The sequence below is a fragment of the Oncorhynchus clarkii genome, chromosome 4 (genome assembly GCF_045791955.1).
Source record: "Oncorhynchus clarkii lewisi isolate Uvic-CL-2024 chromosome 4, UVic_Ocla_1.0, whole genome shotgun sequence".
Classification (NCBI taxonomy): domain Eukaryota; kingdom Metazoa; phylum Chordata; class Actinopteri; order Salmoniformes; family Salmonidae; genus Oncorhynchus; species Oncorhynchus clarkii.
Genome location: NC_092150.1, coordinates 77,858,744 through 77,879,666, shown reverse-complemented (window position 1 = coordinate 77,879,666; position 20,923 = coordinate 77,858,744). Strand labels below are relative to the sequence as shown.

At 39.9% G+C, this 20,923-nt stretch overlaps 1 protein-coding gene across 1 annotated transcript in view; it reads left to right on the top strand.

Annotated features, from left to right (window-relative positions):
- LOC139407848 (MAM domain-containing glycosylphosphatidylinositol anchor protein 2-like) overlaps positions 1–20,923 on the top strand; it is a 338,644-nt gene that overhangs the window by 286,470 nt on the left and 31,251 nt on the right. Inside the window, exons 13-15 of the mRNA XM_071151719.1 lie at positions 6,975–6,995; positions 10,285–10,440; positions 14,833–14,994. Of these exons, the coding sequence (XP_071007820.1) occupies positions 6,975–6,995; positions 10,285–10,440; positions 14,833–14,994 (339 nt within the window). The remainder of the gene's footprint in view (positions 1–6,974; positions 6,996–10,284; positions 10,441–14,832; positions 14,995–20,923) is intronic.

The window sequence follows — 20,923 nt, the reverse complement described above, 5'->3', positions numbered from 1 at the left end:
AAAGATGCAATTACAATACTTACAGTAGTTAGATGTTTTAATGTATTTGTCATAGTACTACTGATATTCATCACTGCATTGTTGGGAAAGAGCAAGCAAGAAAGGCATTTCACTGTAATTGTGCACATGACAATAAAAACTTGAAACTTGATACATAGGCCAACTTCAATGTAAAAGATAAGCTGTTAAAATCTATATACTGGGCTTCTAGGTCCAATTAAATTAGAGATTCACATGGTCATTTGTTGTATGGCTCCTTTGGGAATATGAACCCATCATGGCCAGAAAAGGTGAGGAATATATTCTGCAATGGTTATGAAATGTCAAATTATTTTAGATGATTCCATAGTTTTTTAGGAATAAGCTTTTCATCATAGCCCCCATTTGCACGAAATACCTACTTGCCAGCTTGCAATTACGGCTGTGGTGGGCTTTACATTTTGACAGCCGGTTACTGTCAAGCAAATAACTGCCAGTCTCACGGTAATTGACCGTTAATTAACATAAATACATTTAGCATGTCCTGGCTTCCACACATAGCCCACAAGCCACTGGTGCAGACCTTTGGGACATCTACATTTTAAAAAGTCTAATAAATCAATTTAATGTAGCCTACACCATCACAATAAATCCATTATTTATTTTAGACACGTCTAAAGAAATATGATAAGGAAAAAATATATGGATTTCAGAAGAACAGAATGGCGTACTATGAGTTGTCCTTATGTTAGGCCCTGATCTGGCTATGTCATATGGCTGTGGGCTACACTAGTTCATTTAGCAGACAAGATTTGCGTAGAATTCTGTGTCATTATTTTATTTTATTTGATAATGTGAAGAATACAATTGAATAAAATAGAAAGGTTATTTTCTCCATACAATTTCTGAGGGAGTGCGCACATGTGGCTATTCTGTGTTGAGCATTTAAAACCTCTTAAGTCTACCCCTTCCTTTTTCGAACATTCTGTTAAAAATCGCGCAACTTTTCAGCGTCCTGCTACTCATGCCAGGAATATAGTATATGCATATGATTAGTATCATAGATAGAAAACACTCTGAAGTTTCTAAAACTGGTTAAATCACGGCTGTGACTATAACAGATGTGTGTGTTTCATTGAAAAACGCAAGAAAAACTGCTCTCTGAAAGCTAAAAATAATTTCCATAAGTCACTTTCATGGGTTGTTAAAAGGGGACAAAATTTAATATCGACCTGCATGCAATTCATACAAATTCCACACGATGTCGCCATTGTCGTCATTTTCAATTGAATTTTTTGTTGGAAAATCCAACTATCTGGATTCCGTTTCTTCCGGTCTCCACCAGGATCTTTTCAATGTGGACATTGGCAGCCATTGATTTGCAGACGAGGAGCTATTGAATATACATCGCCCTGTAATCATTTTGATAGATTATAAACGTTTACTAATACCTAAAGTTGGATTACAAAAGGATTTCGAAGTGTTTTGTGAAAGTTTATCGTCGACTTTTTTAATTTAAAAAAATGACGCAGCGTTTAAAAACAATGTTTTTTTCTGAATGACACAGCTTCCATAGAAAGCTATTTTGGGTATATATGGACCGATTTAAACGAAAAAAAGACCCAATAGTGACGTTTATGGGGCATATAGGAGTGCCAAGAAAGAAGCTCGTCAAAGGTAATGAATGTTTTATATTTTATTTCTGCGTTTTGTGTTGCGCCGGCTAAGCTATATCTTTGTTTACATCGCATTCAGGCATTTTGGGGTGTTGCATGCTATCAGATAATAGCTTCTCATGCTTTCGCCGAAAAAATTTTTAAAAATCTGACTTGTTGGCTAGGTTCACAACGAGTGTAGCTTTAATTCAATACCCTGCTTGTGAATTTTGATCAAGGTTTGAGTTTTAACGAGTACATTTAGCATTTAGCGTAGCGCATTTGCATTTCCAGGTGCCTAGTTGAGACATATGCGTCTCAAGTAGAATCAAGAAGTTAACAGGAAACAGGTCCTCCTATATGCATTTAGAGTTATTAATGCAACTTTAGTTGTGATTAAAATGTTAGGCTGTATGTTTTGATTTTTAATACATTCTAAAGCTGCATGATGCAACTCAAATGATAATTTTTTTTTTAAGTTGCATGAAAGGCATGAGCTCTGCTTAGTTTTTTTGCGCAGGCTGCGCACACTTCATCAGTCTCTCATTCACAATTTGACAAGCACTTGATAATGCCTCGAACTTCCCAGCAGCATCACCCTTGTGTGGCCGTAATACCACCTAAGGAAATCCATGCCTTTTGCAGACAGTGGCCATTGTGCCCTTGGGCTGAATATAATCATTATAATTCCCTTCTCCCAGCTGCGTGCTCCGAAGCGCCTCTCACTCACATGGCTTTCTCAGATATCTCAATTCTTATTAGCCAATGCCTGTCAGTGATTGGGCCCTTCTCAAACCTTAGCTCTGGAGTATGCTACAAATGAAGACGGACACATCGTGGACGCAACTGCGCGCATCCTTCCTATCGAATTCCGAGGCGCAAAGGTAAATGTGAACTGTCCACATTTACCTTTCATCAGCCAACAAGATGAGTAGGCCAAACAAACAGCAAAAGGACTGGCCAATGTCAATCTACTATCCCACATAGTATAAAAGTTAACCTATTGTATTGGTCAACTTGTCCTTCTGTGTAAAAAAAGGAATACTCCAAACATACTCTGGGACAGTTTGTCACGAGTCCGACCGAGGGTGGTTCCCCTTCCCGGTCGGGTGGTGCTCGGGGCGGTCGTCGTCACCGGCCTATTAGCTGCCACTGATTGTTTTTCCTCCCCCTCCTTGTATGTTTATTGGTAGCACCTGTTTATGTATAATTAGTTTGTCTTTATTAGACAGCCGGCCCGCCTGGTTGTTGTGCGGGATTATTTCAGTGTAACCTTCGGCTCTGTTGTAGAGGTACGTGTTAGTGCCTGGTCGTGATTTTTCTGTTGTACATTTTGATTCCCTGTGTTTGGGAACGTAACTATTGTGAGCACCCTGTGGTGCGTTGGTGCTATTAAAGACGCACAGCATTGCACTCTCTGTCTCCTGCGTTTGACTCCACACCCACGACACCCGGAGCATTACACAGTTGTGTTATGCGATAGATCCCAAATTAATACAACCGTGAGCATCACAAAATATCTTAAAAGCATTGCGAATGATGAACAGATCAGAATGTTTAGCTTAAAATGTTGATATACTATTAGGCTATTTCTTCACATTATAAGCACAGCAATGCGCACACGACAGTAGGCTATAAGCGTGAATGTTCCAAAATGATGTGAATTAGCGGGAAAACACCATACTCATAAATAACCGGGAATGCGATTATGAATGCAATGCTTTTTTATGGTGAAAATGATCTTCCTCAAACTTGGAACTCAAGCGCTGCCTATGTATGCCAGTTAGGCTCTACACCGGTTGTAAAGCTGATTAATTTGCAGCATTTTAAGAAGTTATTTGGCCACTTTAGTTGTGATATAAACCTTATCAAAACATATAGGCCTGTGGGCTAGGCTAAGGAGATGTGCGACTATGATTTGAAAAAGTTGCCAAAAAAAGTAATGCGCTGTTTCTTGCCTTAGTGCACGCAAGCTGGGCATCATTATAATAATTCACAAGTGATAGGCTAATATTGTCACCCATCAGACTCTTCTTGATTTAATCTTGTCTTTACATATTATTTATTATATGTGTGAAATTTGTTTTTTGATTTAAAATTGACTATTATCATGCACATGTCTCGGAACAGGGGCAGTGGGAAAAAATATGTGCGCAACATGAGTTCATGGGTACCCTTGAAAAGTTTGATTTGATTTTGAAATTCATTTGCATTGATGTCAGAGTGATTAGAGGGACAATAGAGCGCTGAGTACCAGGGAGTTAGCAAGTTTGGTAGACTACTAATGACCATCAGCAGCATCAAAGCTTGGAGAAGCCTAGTTACCGGGACTAAATGGTCACTTGGAATTAGAATGCGGTCATGACTCGTGACCGCCGGTGTGGCGGAAATATTGTCTGTAGATTGCTTTGTATGTTTTTATTTTTAGTTTGGTCAGGGTGTGATGTGGATGGGTATTCTATGTTGTAGGTCTAGGTTTTCTTTTTCTATGTGTTTGGCCTGGTATGGTTCTCAATCAGAGGCAGCTGTCTATCGTTGTCTCTGATTGAGAGACATACTTAGGTAGCCTGTTTTCCCATTTTGAGTTGTGGGTGATTATTTTCCGTTTCAGTGTTTTCACCATACGGGACTGTTTCGGTTTTCCTTTATTCTCTTGTTCGTTTGTTTTCTGTGTTCAGTGTAATAAATATGACGAACACTTACCACGCTGCATATTGGTCCGATATTTCATACTCCTCGTCAGAGGAAGAAGAAAACCGTTACAAATATGGTCACCTAACAGCCCTACAAGCAATACAATATTTCATCCACTAGCAGATGGGTGTGCGCATGGTCTAAAGTTTGCAGGGACGTAAGCACATTCTCACATCAAGTAACATTTTTATAAACGCCAACTTTTGCATGAAAACTGGTGCAAGCTAATTTTGGGGTATATTTTGTACGTACAGTGCCTTGCGAAAGTATTCGGCCCCCTTGAACTTTGCGACCTTTTGCCACATTTCAGGCTTCAAACATAAAGATATAAAACTGTATTTTTTTGTGAAGAATCATCAACAAGTGGGACACAATCATGAAGTGGAACGACATTTATTGGATATTTCAAACTTTTTTAACAAATGAAAAACTGAAAAATTGGGCGTGCAAAATTATTCAGCCCCTTTACTTTCAGTGCAGCAAACTCTCTCCAGAAGTTCAGTGAGGATCTCTGAATGATCCAATGTTGACCTAAATGACTAATGATGATAAATACAATCCACCTGTGTGTAATCAAGTCTCCGTATAAATGCACCTGCACTGTGATAGTCTCAGAGGTCCGTCAAAAGCGCAGAGAGCATCATGAAGAACAAGGAACACACCAGGCAGGTCCGAGATACTGTTGTGAAGCAGTTTAAAGCCGGATTTGGATACAAAAATATTTCCCAAGCTTTAAACATCCCAAGGAGCACTGTGCAAGCGATAATATTGAAATGGAAGGAGTATCAGACCACTGCAAATCTACCAAGACCTGGCCGTCCCTCTAAACTTTCAGCTCATACAAGGAGAAGACTGATCAGAGATGCAGCCAAGAGGCCCATGATCACTCTGGATGAACTGCAGAGATCTACAGCTGAGGTGGGAGACTCTGTCCATAGGACAACAATCAGTCGTATATTGCACAAATCTGGCCTTTATGGAAGAGTGCCAAGAAGAAAGCCATTTCTTAAAGATATCCATAAAAAGTGTTGTTTAAAGTTTGCCACAAGCCACCTGGGAGACACACCAAACATGTGGAAGAAGGTGCTCTGGTCAGATGAAACCAAAATTGAACTTTTTGGCAACAATGCAAAACGTTATGTTTGGCGTAAAAGCAAAACATCTGAACACACCATCCCCACTGTCAAACATGATGGTGGCAGCATCATGGTTTGGGCCTGCTTTTCTTCAGCAGGGACATGGAAGATGGTTAAAATTGATGGGAAGATGGATGGAGCCAAATACAGGACCATTCTGGAAGAAAACCTGATGGAGTCTGCAAAAGACCTGAGACTGGGACAGAGATTTGTCTTCCAACAAGACAATGATCCAAAACATAAAGCAAAATCTACAATGGAATATCCAGGTGTTAGAATGGCCAAGTCAAAGTCCAGACCTGAATCCAATCGCGAATCTGTGGAAAGAACTGAAAACTGCTGTTCACAAATGCTCTCCATCCAACCTCACTGAGCTCGAGCTGTTTTGCAAGGAGGAATGGGAAAAAATGTCAGTCTCTCGATGTGCAAAACTGATAGAGACATACCCCAAGCGACTTACAGCTGTAATCGCAGCAAAAGGTGGCGCTACAAAGTATTAACTTAAGGGGGCTGAATAATTTTGCACGCCCAATTTTTCAGTTTTTGATTTGTTAAAAAAGTTTGAAATATCCAATAAATGTCGTTCCACTTCATGATTGTGTCCCACTTGTTGTTGATTCTTCACAAAAAAATACAGTTTTATATATTTATGTTTGAAGCCTGAAATGTGGCAAAAGGTCGCAAAGTTCAAGGGGGCCGAATACTTTCGCAAGGCACTGTACGCACGATTTATAAATGAGGGCCCTGGCCCTTGTCAAAACACAACCAACAAAGGCTATTCCTACAAATTAGTGAGATGAAACATCTCACATGCCTCAACGTTTATGTAAGGTGCTTGTGAGTGGAAGTTGCCTTTGGTACGGACATCAGGCTGTTCTTAGTAGTCCCAGTCTCACACAATAGATAGCACAGAGGGGGAAGTGTGTGTGTGTGTGTGTGTGTGTGTGTGTGTGTGTGTGTGTGTGTGTGTGTGTGTGTGTGTGTGTGTGTGTGTGTGTGTGTGTGTGTGTGTGTGTGTGTGTGTGCGCGTGTGTGTGCACTCATCCGTGTGGACAGATTTGTATCCTCTTTTATTTCAAATGTCTCATTTGTTCTTTGATCCATTCCTATCTTTACTCTGATAATGATTGTCTCTGCTGCACTGGAGATGATTTCTCTATCAGTTATGCCATTTAAAAGTTGATTAAACATTTCCATTTCCAATTAAACTCTAGAATTGTACTCTCATAGAATGTGTCATTAGAAGTTGAGATAATGGCCACCAGGAAACAGAATTCAAAGTTTACCAGCTGCTAATGTTCAATCATTACAAATGTCAGGTTAGAAGGCTGCATAACACTGTTTGTGTGCTGTTTTGGGTGTAACGGTACCTTTTGACATTATGTCCCATTACTCCGCAACACCTCAAGGGCAACACCCAAACCCTTCTATATGAGTAAGCAAACTGCTGTTTAAATGATGGAAGACTATTGTATTGTTTACTAATGACTACCTCGCTTTTGATTTTCAGCTCCCGTCAACCCTCACCTGAGTAAGTAACTGTTTGTTTTGTCTCTCACATCACTTTGCATGTCTCAGAGTATGATGAGGACATTCCCACCCCTAACTAGGCAGAGCTGAGCAGCCCTGCCAGAATCCTGCTGAGTAGTTTTCCTGTAATATACTTTATAACTGGGGGATGGGGGATATCAGTGGAATGTGTGTGTGTGTGTGCGTGTGCGTGTGCGTGTGCGTGTGTGTGTGTGTGCGCATAGTGCTCATTAATGCATTCTATGTGTTCTCTCCAACGTTCTCACATTAATCAGGTCCCATGTAATTTACGGAAAAACTCCACATTAACATCTCCCTACTTCACAAACACTCGCTTGCTAAAGCGTATTGTGTAATTGTGTTGGGTTAGCAGTTAGCACATACAAATATAATCATTTATTACCAGCATCATTATCAAACCCCCTATAGATTATAGATGGCAGCCAATCTTATCTAAACAATAGATCTAATCTGCACACCTCTTCACTACTCCCCTACAACCCCCCCTTCCTCCTACTCCTCCTCCTTCCACTTTTCCATCTCCTACTCCTCTATGTCCTCCTACACTCCACTCCTCCCCTCCCAATCCCCCGTCCATCTCCACTAAGGCTCAGGTCCATGTAGTTTAGCTCACAGTGGATTGACATTAGCAGAGAGATGCTGGGGGCCAGACCCCCATTTAGATCTGCAAATCTGGACACTGGAGGGGAGAGGAGTCAAGAGCTGAGACCCCTCTCTCTGTCTCTGGCTGTCTTAGCTGGGCCACTCTCCTCTGTGAGTGTGTGTGTGTGTGCGCCTCTCTCTCTCTCATCTCTCTCTCTCCCCCCTCTCCTCCTCCCCTCCTTTCCACGCCTGCTTCTCCACTACCTGTGTAAAGCCTCTAGTTCCTGCCTCCACCAAGGTCGCCACTTCAAACTGCTTCGAGCTACCTTTTAATAAATCAATGAATATTTATCACACGGCCCCACGTCCTGAATCTAAATGCTGCTTTTTACCAACTCTTTGAGGACACTTCTGTTTCTAAATGTCTCCTGGTTATATCGTGTTGTTTTCGTATTATATTATTTTATATTACAGTTTGACAACCATATCTCTTTAAGAGAACCGTCGATAGAGACCTACAGGGCCTACAGATGTAGAATCTTAATTTATAATTAATGGACATTTTTGTGGGAGTTAATACATCATTCATAAGGGGAAATCAAGTGTGTGTGTGTGTGTGTGCATGTCTCAGTCACCAGATCTCAACCCAATTGAAAACTTATGGGAGATTCTGGAGCGGCTCCTGGTACAGCGTTTTTCACCACCATCCACAAAATACCCCTCCAGTAGAGTTCCAGACACTTGTAGAATGTCTGCAAAGAGCTGTGTTCGAATACCCATACTAACATACTGTATACTACATACTAAATGAGTATATATACTACATACTATATACTATTTGTTAATTTTAGTATACTGTAAACAAAGTGTATTCTTTCAGTGTACTAGCGCTTTGCCTGTCTACTGAAAATTGATGCTGTTGCTATGCAACTTCTTGCTAGCTTGTTAGCATAACAAATGACCAGCTAGAAATCTTACGACTTCATTAACATTGTCCATTGAGAACACACAACAACTATACCACTTAGCTAAGCTAAGAATGACATGAATAATCAAGTCAATAAATGTTTTCCTCCATCTCCATCTGTATTTGATGTTTCATTATTTGTGCCCATTCCTATGTTAAACCCTATATGGCTCAACTCTGCACGAGATACACTGTATGCGGCTCGAGACAGACATACCACACACAACTATGAATAGTTAATATACTGGAACGTTTGATGTATTAGTAGCAAACTAACATTAGGTAGCTAGCTAACATACCAGTACATTGGGGAAGCAAGTAGCCTACCGGTTAGAGTGTTGGGCCAGTAACCAAAAGGTTGTTGGATTGAATCCTATAGCTGTCAAGGTAAAAAGGTTTTGCCCCCGAACAAGGCAGTTAACCCACTGTTCCCCAGTAGGCCGTCATTGTAAATAATAATTTCTTCTTAACTGACTTGCCTAGTTAAATAAAATAAATACATACAAGCAACTGCTGTAATGCTATGTGGTTCGTAAGGCTAGTGTAGCTATCAAATTGTCAGCCAATGTAACTTACTGTTATGTAACTTATTTGAAAAGTAATTACTTCTTTATTACATTGCTCAATATTTTCTTAACATTTGTTTGAATTAGTTAAAGCAATGAATATTCACTTTTTGGACTTAAATTTGTATCTGTGCTCGTCGGACTTCGGCTGAATATTTTCTGTTATTTTCTTCAAATCTGAAAATGTTGTGAAGCCACGCCAATTTTCTGAAGAATTTGCCCTAAAATGCACAGAAATGGTGTCCACTGCTTGTATACTTTGAATTTCGACGAATAGATGTACAACTTTTGGCATACTAACTATATGCATACTATGACCAATAAGCATACTACATACTCAATTTATATCAGAAATAGTGTGGTTAGTGTGAGTATTCAAACACAGCCAAGGAGTATTGAAGTTGTTCTGTCAGCTCGTCGTGGCCCAACAGCCTTTTAAGACACTATTTTGGTGTTTCCTTTTTTTTTGCATATACCTGTAGCTCTCTCATTGTTAGACACACATGCATCGGCCTGTGTTGATTTCAAACATCATTAACTTCAACAGTATGTCCTCTTATAGAATGCATTGCACAGCAGTAATTCATGATCCACTAGATTCATGGTCAGCTATCTGAAGCCATTCATTGGGTGAACTCAGACTCAGAGACTTAGTCGTGCAACCATTGGTAGACATGCAAAGCAGTATCCATTGACTGATGTGTTTATTCACAAGATCAACATAAGAATATAGAATGCACTGCTGCCATTCATTCATGGTTCAGTAGCCAATGTCATGGTGAACACCATGAAAAGGCTCTATCAAGTAATTCCATCTGTACCAGAGGAGGCTGGTGGGAGGAGTTATAGTAGGACTGGCTCATTGTAATATCTTGAATGGAATTAATGGAACAGAGTCAAACGTGGTTTCCATATATTTGATGTGTTTGATACCGTTCCATTCATTCCATTCCAGCCATTACAATAAGCCCATCCTCCTATAGCCTCATCTGATTTGTACCTACATTTGGACATGATTATAAGAGCATTTCTCGACCAGTGCTCCATGACAGTTACTGCAGCGTTCATCTACTACTGTAGACATTACATGATGAGGTTCTAGTGTTTATATTCCAATGATGACTGTAACAGTGGATTTCTGATCCGCTCTTCAGGAGAGTTCCACTGCAGCTTCGAGGAGGAGCCCATCTGCATGTTCACACAGGACAAGAACGACGACTTCGATTGGACGAGACACAGCGCCGCCACCCGTGACACCAAGTACACGCCCAACACCGGGCCTAGCGGTGACCGCAGCGGATCCAAACAGGGTGAGCAAACCCAGGAAAGAAAACAAAGCTACTGTACTGTGTTTTATTGTGATGTTATTAGTATTTTAGGTGCACTGTGTTTGGGAATCTTCAATGCGACAAAGAAGGTCATATGGGAATTGTTTTGCCCACAGTTAACTATGTTAGCCAGGTTAACTAGTTAGAATATTTTTGGACACTTATTTGCAAGCGTTTGGCTACGACTCCAGGTGGCTTCAGCTATGTTACATGTATCTGTTTGTGACGCATGTTCTTTCACAGCGTATTGGTACGGTTGGCTTCCAGGTCTTTCTGAGTAATATTTTAGTCTTGACCCTGGTAGTCAACTCAGTACAACTCAGTACTGTATAAACAACACACACTACACGCGGCCAATCAATAACACTTGTCAATATCAACACAATGGAACATGCAACAAACAATTAACCTTTTGCGTGTAGGGGGCAGTATTTTCGTTTTTGGCTAAAAAACGTACCCATTTGAAACTGCCTATTTCTCAGAATATGCATATAATTGTCAGATTAGGATAGAAAATACTCTAAGGTTTCCAAACTTGTAAAAATATTGTCTGTGAGTATAACAGAACTGATATTGCAGGCGAAAGCCTGAGGAAAATCCAATCAGGAAGTGCCTCTTATTTTGAAACCTCTCTGTTCCTATGCAAGCCTATCCTCCATTTAAAGGGACATCAACCAAATTCCTTTTTCTATGGCTTCCATAAGGTGTCAACAGTCTTTAGACATAGTTTCAGGCTTTTATTTTGAAAAATGAGCGTGAAGGATCACATTGCGTAAGTGGATAGGTGGGAGCTCTCAGTGTCAGTTTTTGTGCAACTGAGTAAAGCCTCCATTGTTTCTCCCGCTGTTATTGAAAAACCTACACACTCGGTTGATATATTATCGAATATATATTTTAAACACAACATGAGGATTGATTATAAAAAAACTTTGACATGTTTCTGTGGACATTATGGATATTATTTGGAATATACGTCTGCGTTGTCGTGACCGCTCTTTCCTGTGGATTTCTGAACATAACGCGACAAACAAACGTCGGTATTTTGGGTATAAAAATAGTCTATGGAACAAAATGAACATTTGTTGTGTAACTGGGAGTCTCGTGAGTGAAAACATCCAAAGATCATCAAAGGTAAACGATGAATTTGATTGCTTTTCTGATTTTTGTGACCAAGCTTCCTGATGCTAAGTGTACATGATGTTATGCTATGCTATCGATAAACTTACATAAACCCTTGGATTGCTTTCGCTGTAAAGCATCATTTCAAAATCTGAGATGACAGGTGGAATAACAAAAGGCTAAACTGTGTTTTGCAATATTGCACTTGTAATTTCATGAATATGAATATTTTTTAGTAATATTATTTGACTGTGGTGCTATGCTATTCAGCGGTTGCTGACGAAAATGATCCCGCTAACGGGTAGCGTCAAGAATTAAACACTCTCCCTTTCATGGTAGTCATCTCTCTCTCTGTGTGTATCCTCCCTCTCTCTCTCAACTCTCTCTCTCTCTCTATATATATATATATATATATATATATATATATATATACAGTGGGGCAAAAAAGTATTTAGTCAGCCACCAATTGTGCAAGTTCTCCCACTTAAAAAGATGAGAGAGGCCTGTAATTTTCATCATAGGTACACTTCAACTATGACAGACCAAATACATTTAAAAAATCCAGAAAATCACATTGTAGGATTTTTTATGAATTTATTTGCAAATTATGGTGGAAAATAAGTATTTGGTCACCTACAAACAAGCAGGATTTCTTGCTCTCACAGACCTGTAACTTCTTCTTTAAGAGGCTCCTCTGTCCTCCACTCGTGTATATATATATATATATATATATATCCCATCCTCTCTCTCTCTGGTTTCCATGGGGACAGTGCCTGACAGAGTTGCCTGCTAGTGTTCACTATGAGAGATTGATACAGTGTAAACACAGGCAAATTCGTTTCACAGTCTGACACACAACCTCAGCAAGAAACGGTGGCAGTTGGCCTGTGTGTCAGTCCCGAGGGAGAGTGAGCATTGATCTGCTCTTTACAGGAATGGACAGCTCTAGTAGCACCAGCAGCTGAAGTAGTAAATAATATACTGGCTTTAATCACTGTAATTAGTTGAAACTGTCCAGCATTTCATTACCAGCCACCAGTCCTAAGGGGCTGCAATTATCTGATATCAAATTCAACAAAGAGAAGAAATTCTATTTGATTTTAGCTGGAGGGTATGAAGGTTTTTAACCATCCTAGCTACCTTCCCCCGACCCAAAGTGGGACTGTAGTTTGAGTCTGGAATGAGACTCGGGCCATGTGCGGGGAAGGTTCGTTTCACTGCTGCTTCTCCCATGAAGGTTTCAGATCTGAGATATGGCCATCTATTCTGTCCCCTCTGCCCTCTGGTTAGTGTCTGGTTAGAGGAGAGGTCTTTAGTGGAAATTGACTTCCACTGTTTCACTCGTAGCTGGATGGAGACGCCATTTTCATCCCAAACGATTCTAAGATATTGAGGGCTTGTTCCATGCATCCTCTATATCATGTGCCCATGATATATACAGTGCCTCGCGAAAGTATTTGGCCGCCTTGAACTTTGCGACCTTTTGCCACATTTCATGCTTCAAACATAAAGATATAAAACTGTATTTTTTTGTGAAGAATCAACAACAAGTGGGACACAATCATGAAGTGGAACGACATTTATTGGATATTTAAAACTTTTTTAACAAATCAAAAACTGAAAAATTGGGCGTGCAAAATTATTCAGCCCCTTTACTTTCAGTGCAACAAACTCTCTCCAGAAGTTCAGTGAGGATCTCTGAATGATCCAATGTTGACCTAAATGACTAATGATGATAAATACAATCCACCTGTGTGTAATCAAGTCTCCGTATAAATGCACCTGCACTGTGATAGTCTCAGAGGTCCGTTAAAAGCGCAGAGAGCATCATGAAGAACAAGGAACACACCAGGCAGGTCCGAGATACTGTTGTGAAGAAGTTTAAAGCCGGATTTGGATACAAAAAGATTTCCCAAGCTTTAAACATCCCAAGGAGCACTGTGCAAGCGATAATATTGAAATGGAAGGAGTATCAGACCACTGCAAATCTACCAAGACCTGGCCGTCTCTCTAAACTTTCAGCTCATACAAGGAGAAGACTGATCAGAGATGCAGCCAAGAGGCCCATGATCACTCTGGATGAACTGCAGAGATCTACAGCTGAGGTGGGAGACTCTGTCCATAGGACAACAATCAGTCGTATATTGCACAAATCTGGCCTTTACGGAAGAGTGGCAAGAAGAAAGCTATTTCTTAAAGCTATCCATAAAAAGTGTTGTTTAAAGTTTGCCACAAGCCACCTGGGAGACACACCAAACATGTGGAAGAAGGTGCTCTGCTCAGATGAAACCAAAATTGAACTTTTTGGCAACAATGCAAAACGTTATGTTTGGCGTAAAAGCAACACAGCTGAACACACCATCCCCACTGTCAAACATGGTGGTGGCAGCATCATGGTTTGGGCCTGCTTTTCTTCAGCAGGGACAGGGAAGATGGTTAAAATTGATGGGAAGATGGATGGAGCCAAATACAGGACCATTCTGGAAGAAAACCTGATGGAGTCTGCAAAAGACCTGAGACTGGGACGGAGATTTGTCTTCCAACAAGACAATGATCCAAAACATAAAGCAAAATCTACAATGGAATGGTTCAAAAATAAACATATCCAGGTGTTAGAATGGCCAAGTCAAAGTCCAGACCTGAATCCAATCGAGAATCTGTGGAAAGAACTGAAAACTGCTGTTCACAAATGCTCTCCATCCAACCTCACTGAGCTCGAGCTGTTTTGCAAGGAGGAATGGGAAAAAAATTCAGAATACACACAATACACACAAAACACACAATACATGTATAACATGATGTCCTATGAGTGTCATCTGATGGAGATAATCAAAGGTTAGTGATTAATTGTATCTATATTTATGCTTTTGTGACTGTGAAATATTGCTCTGTGTGTTTTTGAATTTGGTGGTCATCTAACATAAATATATGTTGTGTTTTCGCTGTAAAACATAAAAAAAATCGGACACGATGGGTAGATTAACAAGATGTTTATCTTTAATTTGCTGTATTGGACTTGTTAATGTGTGAAAGTTAAATATTTCCAAATAATATTTTTATCAGCTGAATGGGAGGGCGTGTTCTCTTCAGGGAACTCCTTGTGCCCCCTTTGCCCCAACAGGATTTATTAAGAGTCATGTCTACAAACAACAGAGCTCTCATTGGGTCCTAAATACAGCCTGGCCCTCTGGTGTTGTTCTCTCTACCCACAGGTATAACCTTGTTATTTGGTGTTGTGTTCTCCCCACCCTACAGGTTTCTACATGTACATCGAGACATCCCGGCCTCGGAAGGAGGGTGAGGTAGCAAGGCTGGTCAGTCCTTTCTTCAACGTGGCGCCCAAGAACCCGTACGGCATCACCAATCCCCCGGCATACTGCTTCGGCTTCTTCTTCCACATGTACGGAAAACACATCGGTAAGAAGAACATGTCAGTCTTTTTCCCTCCAACACATAACAAGTCACAAACAAAGGACATGTTCCTTGTATTCTCTGTATTCTCTCATCAATACATGATTGATTCAGAGGCTTCATGTCGTAATCATCCATATTAGATCCATTATTCTGGACATTGGATCCAGTATAAGACCCATAATTTTGATTGATGGCTTTATGTTTTTCCCTTTAAAACCTCTTCATCCTACCCCCTCCTTTTTCGAACATTCTGTTAAAAATCGCGCAACATTTCAGCGTCCTGCTACTCATGCCAGGAATATAGTATATGCATATGATTAGTATGTGTGGATAGAAAACACTCTGAAGTTTCTAAAACTGGTTAAATCACGGCTGTGACTATAACAGAGCGTGTGTTTCATCGAAAAGCGCAAGAAAAACTGGTCACTGAAATCTGAAAAAAGTATCCATGCGCCCCTTTCATGGATTGTTTAAAGGAAACCAAATTTAATATGGAGACGGATGCAATTCCTACAGCTTCAAAAACGTCATTTTCATTGACAAAAATCCTTTGAGACATTACCAATAGATCCGTCATTCCATTCAGCCTACCTCAATTGATTTTGGAAGATTGAAAAATGGACACTGTTTTCTTGTGTAGCTGCTATTGAATACAGATCGCCCAGTGATCAATTTGATCGCTTATTAACGTTTACAAATACCTAAAGTTGGGTTATAAAAATAGGTTGAAGTGTTTTGTCAAAGAATATAGGCAACTTATATAATTTTTAAACATGACGTTGCGTGTTGGAAGAGAGCTTTTTCCTGATGCAGACAGGCTATACAAATGGATATTTTGGGCATTCATGGACGGATTTAATCGGGAAAAAGACCAATTTGTGATGTTTATGGGACATATAGGAGTGCCAACAAAGAATATCATCAAAGGTAATGAATGTTTTATATTTTATTTCTGCGTTTTTGTGTAGCGCCGGCTACGCTAATTATTTTGTTTACGTCGCCTTCAGGCATTTTGGGGTGTTGCATGCTATCAGATAATAGCTTCTCATGCTTTCGCCGAAAAGCATTTTAAAAATCTGACTTGTTGGCTAGATTCACAACGAGTGTAGCTTTAATTCAATACCCTGCATGTGTATTTTAATGAACGTTTGAGTTTTAACGAGTACATTTAGCATTTAGCGTAGCGCATTTTCATTTCCAGGTGCCTAGGTGCGTAGGAGCAAGAAGTTTTAAGAAGATGTACACTCTTAAAAATCAAAGCGCAAGTTGGAACCAAATGTGACCTGATTCAGGAAACTGGACGTATGACGCAAGTCACGACTTCACAGGAGAGCTGTTTGAATGTAAAAAATATTTTGGGGATCAAAATAAAAAAAATTGACAGGAATGCCTTCTCGAACATGTGAACTTACATGTGCCTTAACCTGTTGGATCTCTGGGGGCGCTATTTCATTTTTGGATAAAAAACGTTCCCGTTTTAAGCGCGATATTTTGTCACGAAAAGATGCTCGACTATGCATATTCTTGACCGTTTTGGAAAGAAAACACTCTGAAGTTTCAGAATCTGCAAAGATTTTGTCTGTAAGTGCCCCAGAACTCATTCTACAGGCGAAACCAAGATGATGCATCACCCAGGAATTAGCAGAATTTCTGAAGCTCTGTTTTCCATTGTCTCCTTATATGGCTGTGATTGCGCAAGGAATGAGCCTACACTTTCTGTCGTTCGCCCAAGGTCTTAGCAGCATTGTGACGTATTTGTAGGCATATCATTGGAAGATTGACCATAAGAGACTACATTTTCCAAGTGTCCGCCTGGTGTCCTGCGTCGAATTCGGTGCGCAATTGCCAGCTGCTTCCACTTTACCATTTGATTCAGGGGAGAAAGCATGTGTCCAAGAACGATGTATCAATGAAGAGATATGTGAAAAACACCTTGATGATTGATTCTAAACAGCGTTTGCCATGTTTTCAGTCGATATTATGGAGTTAATTTGGAAAAAAGTTCGCGTTTTGAGGACTGAATTTTCGGGTTTTTTTTGGTAGCCAAATGTGATGTATAAAACGGAGCTATTTCTAATACACAAAGAATCTTTTTGGAAAAACTGAGCATCTGCTATCCAACTGAGAGTATCCTCATTGAAAACATCAGAAGTTCTTCAAAGGTAAATGATTTTATTTGAAGGCTTTTATGTTTTTGTTGAAATGTTGCGTGCTGGATGCTAACGCTATGCTAACGCTAAATCCTTTGTTTGCTAGCTACTGTTACACAAATTATTGTTTTCCTATGGTTGAGAAGCATATTTTGAAAATCTGAGATGACAGTTTTGTTTACAAAAGGCTAAGCTTGCGAGATGGCATATTTATTTCATTTCATTTGCGATTTTCATGAATAGTTAACGTTGCGTTATGGTAATGAGCTTGAGTCTGTATTCCTGATACCGGATCCGGTATGCGGAGTTCCAAGAGGTTAATAACAAACTTGTATGCCATCTGTAAATACGAATTAAATTGTGAAATTACGAACCTTGTTGGTTAAGCCACAGAAAAAGCGAACAACCTTCCCACTAGCCATGATTGGCTGAGATAATGAGTGGGCTGGACATGCCGAGAGAGGAGTTAGGATTGGTCTGCCATATTCAAGGCTTCTGTCTATTTGAGCTCGTCAGTCTATGTCGGTAATCGTGTCGAACGCGGCATTTTTTTATGTATTGTGTTGTGCAATTGCATAAGTGTTGCTCCCCATTTTCTGGAGGGTCAAGTTTTGATGTCAGTGGAACTAGAGTATAATAGCTAAAGAGATGGAGAAAACACCTGTCTCCGGATTGCATCTTCAAGCTAAGGGCAACCGTAGTATGGCATTCCTGACAGGGAGATGCGTCCAGCATCATACATGATGATGTATATAGGACAGATAGTCTAGCGTTAGCTAGCTACATTTTCAGATATTACACATTTCTAATTTTGACTGAAAGTGGTTTCATTAAAACTAAACTGTACTGTTAGCTAGCTAGCTAACGTTAGCTGTCTGGCTCTCTAGCTGACGTTATTATTTGTTTCCCAGAGACATTTACTTTTCTATTTAGAGCCTAATTTTAGCTAGCTAACATCGGACCTGGTTGGTTAGTTCCCAGCACTGTGGCATTGTTGGCAAGCTGTTCATTGTTGTTTAACTAGCTAACATTAGATGGCTGGCTCGTTAGCTAACGTTACGTGACATGTGTGATCTTAAATGTTGTTTACCTAGCTAGGTTGATTGTTTACCTAGCTAGCTAGCTAGCTATATGTCTTAAGCTAAAGTGTACTGTTAGCTAGCTAGCTAATGTTAGCTGGTTGGCTCTCTAGCGGAGGTTATTATTTATTTCCCAGAGCTGTTTGCTTTACTAGTTAGAGCTTAATGTTAGGCATTGTTGGCTCTTTGTTCATTGTTGTTTAATTAACTCATGTTAGCTGGATGGCTCGTTAGCTAACATTACGTAACGTGTGTACAACAATATGGCTGGTGTCAGTAAACATCTGCAAAAAAGCACCATTTTACATTTTGCTACATAAGACCTGAATCCAGGTGGTGATTCACAAATAGGGTTTGGTGTTATTCAGATTTGCATATCATCATACCATCCTCCTTTCATCCCGGGATATACACTATTTCCGGCTTTGTACTCAAGGGGGTGCCAAAAACACAAAAAGCTCATTGGGCATCTACAGTGGTTCATCCTTTAAAAGTTGCAGCGCACTGCAGCACAGCTTGCGTGGTGCCGCAGAATTCTATGGCATGTTATTTAAGTGCCAACCACTGGTACCATTAATGCTAGTTAGTGCTAGTTTGACCACCAGAGGGCATCTTTGAGAAGCATTTGATAGCTTTCATTAGTGGCTGTACTAGAGAATTGAAAACCTTTTTTGTAAGAACATAGTATATGGGACTGATTTTAAGAAATGTTGCTTAATTAATTAGATTAATATTATGGTTTTTCTATTTCAAGAAAAACGTAATGGATGGAACGGAAAATATGGCTCTGTACAACGTGATGGTCGAGAGTAGGCTACAGTGCTGGACTATTTAGCTAAAGAATCCCTGTGTCGTGCGGGCACGTGGCAGACCTGGGCTCAATTCCCCAACAGGGGGGAAGGAGTAGGCTGTCCTTGTAAATAAGAATTTGTTAACTGATTCAATATGTTTTATTTCATAGTTGTGATGTATTCACTATTATTCTAAAATGTAGAAGATGCTGGAGGAAACTGGTACAAAAGTATCTATATCCACAGTAAAACGAGTCCTATATCTACATAACCTGAAAGAGCCATACATGGGATTGTTCTTTGAAAAACCATACAAAAATCCAAAATCAGAAATGTTTGATCCCTCCAAGACCGAAATTGAATAGCCCTTCTGTAGGGATTTAAGCCTAATTTGCATAGTTCGCAGGGTGCCCTTGAAGTGAGTTACTATTGTCACCCATGACTGTGTTTGCTAGTGACAGAGACACAGTTGTTGCAGTCCTGTGGCCTTCACCAAGTGAGATCCAAAGTGAAAATGTTGTCATAACACTTGTATTATTTAAGACAATACAATACATATTTTATAAGGCCTAGTTTTACCCTAATACAATGATATGAACTCATAATTTGCCTGCAAGTCACATTATGCTGGTTTGCAAAGTGATGTGTATTTCCTATTGTGGATATCCAACATTTAGAAATGTTATTCTCCCACAAATCTGCACTCAAAATGACTGCCAGGGTTGGGAAGACTAAGATATTAGAGTACCTTAAACATCTAAACTTAAACAACCCATTCAGTAATTTTCAAAGTAAGTTTCAAGTCCAAGTAACAGATTAGATTAGTTTAGAAAACTGTATGTTATTTAAATTTGAGGTGCATAAGATTAATTAATCAATCAATGTACATGCAAAAAATAGGCGTTTAAACAAACAATTATAAAAATCAACCTGCAATAGAGCATGCTGGGAAATATGATACTGATGTGCATGGTTTTGGTTCAACTCTGGTTATTAACACTGGGGTTCTTTTATCACCACTGAGTGATAATATAACTCTTTACAGTATGAATTTAACTATTGAATAAACACTAGAATTGTTACACTGAAAAATCAACACTAGTTAAAACACTGACCAATGTCCTGTGTGCTATGAAAGGGACTTATTTGCAGGTATCCATACATTTCAAGAACCTTATAGAATTCTGAAGAACCGTAGACTCAAAGGTTCTTTATCAGGCAAGAGATCTCCAAGGCACCTTAAGAGCTAACGAGGAACCATTTAAGAACCTTTATTTTGTCCAGTGCACAGTACCAGTCAAACTCATTCAATGTTTTTTCTTTATTTGTACTATTTTCTACATTGTAGAATTATAGTGAAGACATCTATGAAATATGAAATAACACATATGGAATCATATAGTAACCAAAAAAGTGTTAAACAAATCAAAATAGATGTTATATTTGAGATTCTTCAAAGTAGCCACCATTTGCCTTGATGACATCTTTTTGATGTAGTTTCAGAGAGGAGACGTTTATCTGAACGCATCCACGTCTACAACCATTTCCTGTCTCCCAGTGAAGAGGTACTTTGCTACTAATGCTCTGCTCCCAGACTCTCTCTCTCTCTGTGTGTGTGTGTGTGTGTGTGTGTGTGTGTGTGTGTGTGTGTGTGTGTGTGTGTGTGTGTGTGTGTGTGTGTGTGTGTGTGTGTGTGTGTGTGTGTGTGTGTGTGTGTGTGTGTGTGTGTGTGTGTGTGTGTGTGTGTGTGTGTGTGTGTGTGTGTGTGTGTGTGTGTGTGTGTGTGTGTGTGTGTGTGTGTGTGTGTGTGTGTGTGTGTGTGTGTGTGTGTGTGCGTGCAAGGGGGAAGTAAGATTGGACCCCTGGCAGTGAAGCAGTACCAGCTATGTCCTCTACTGGGCTTGTACTCTCC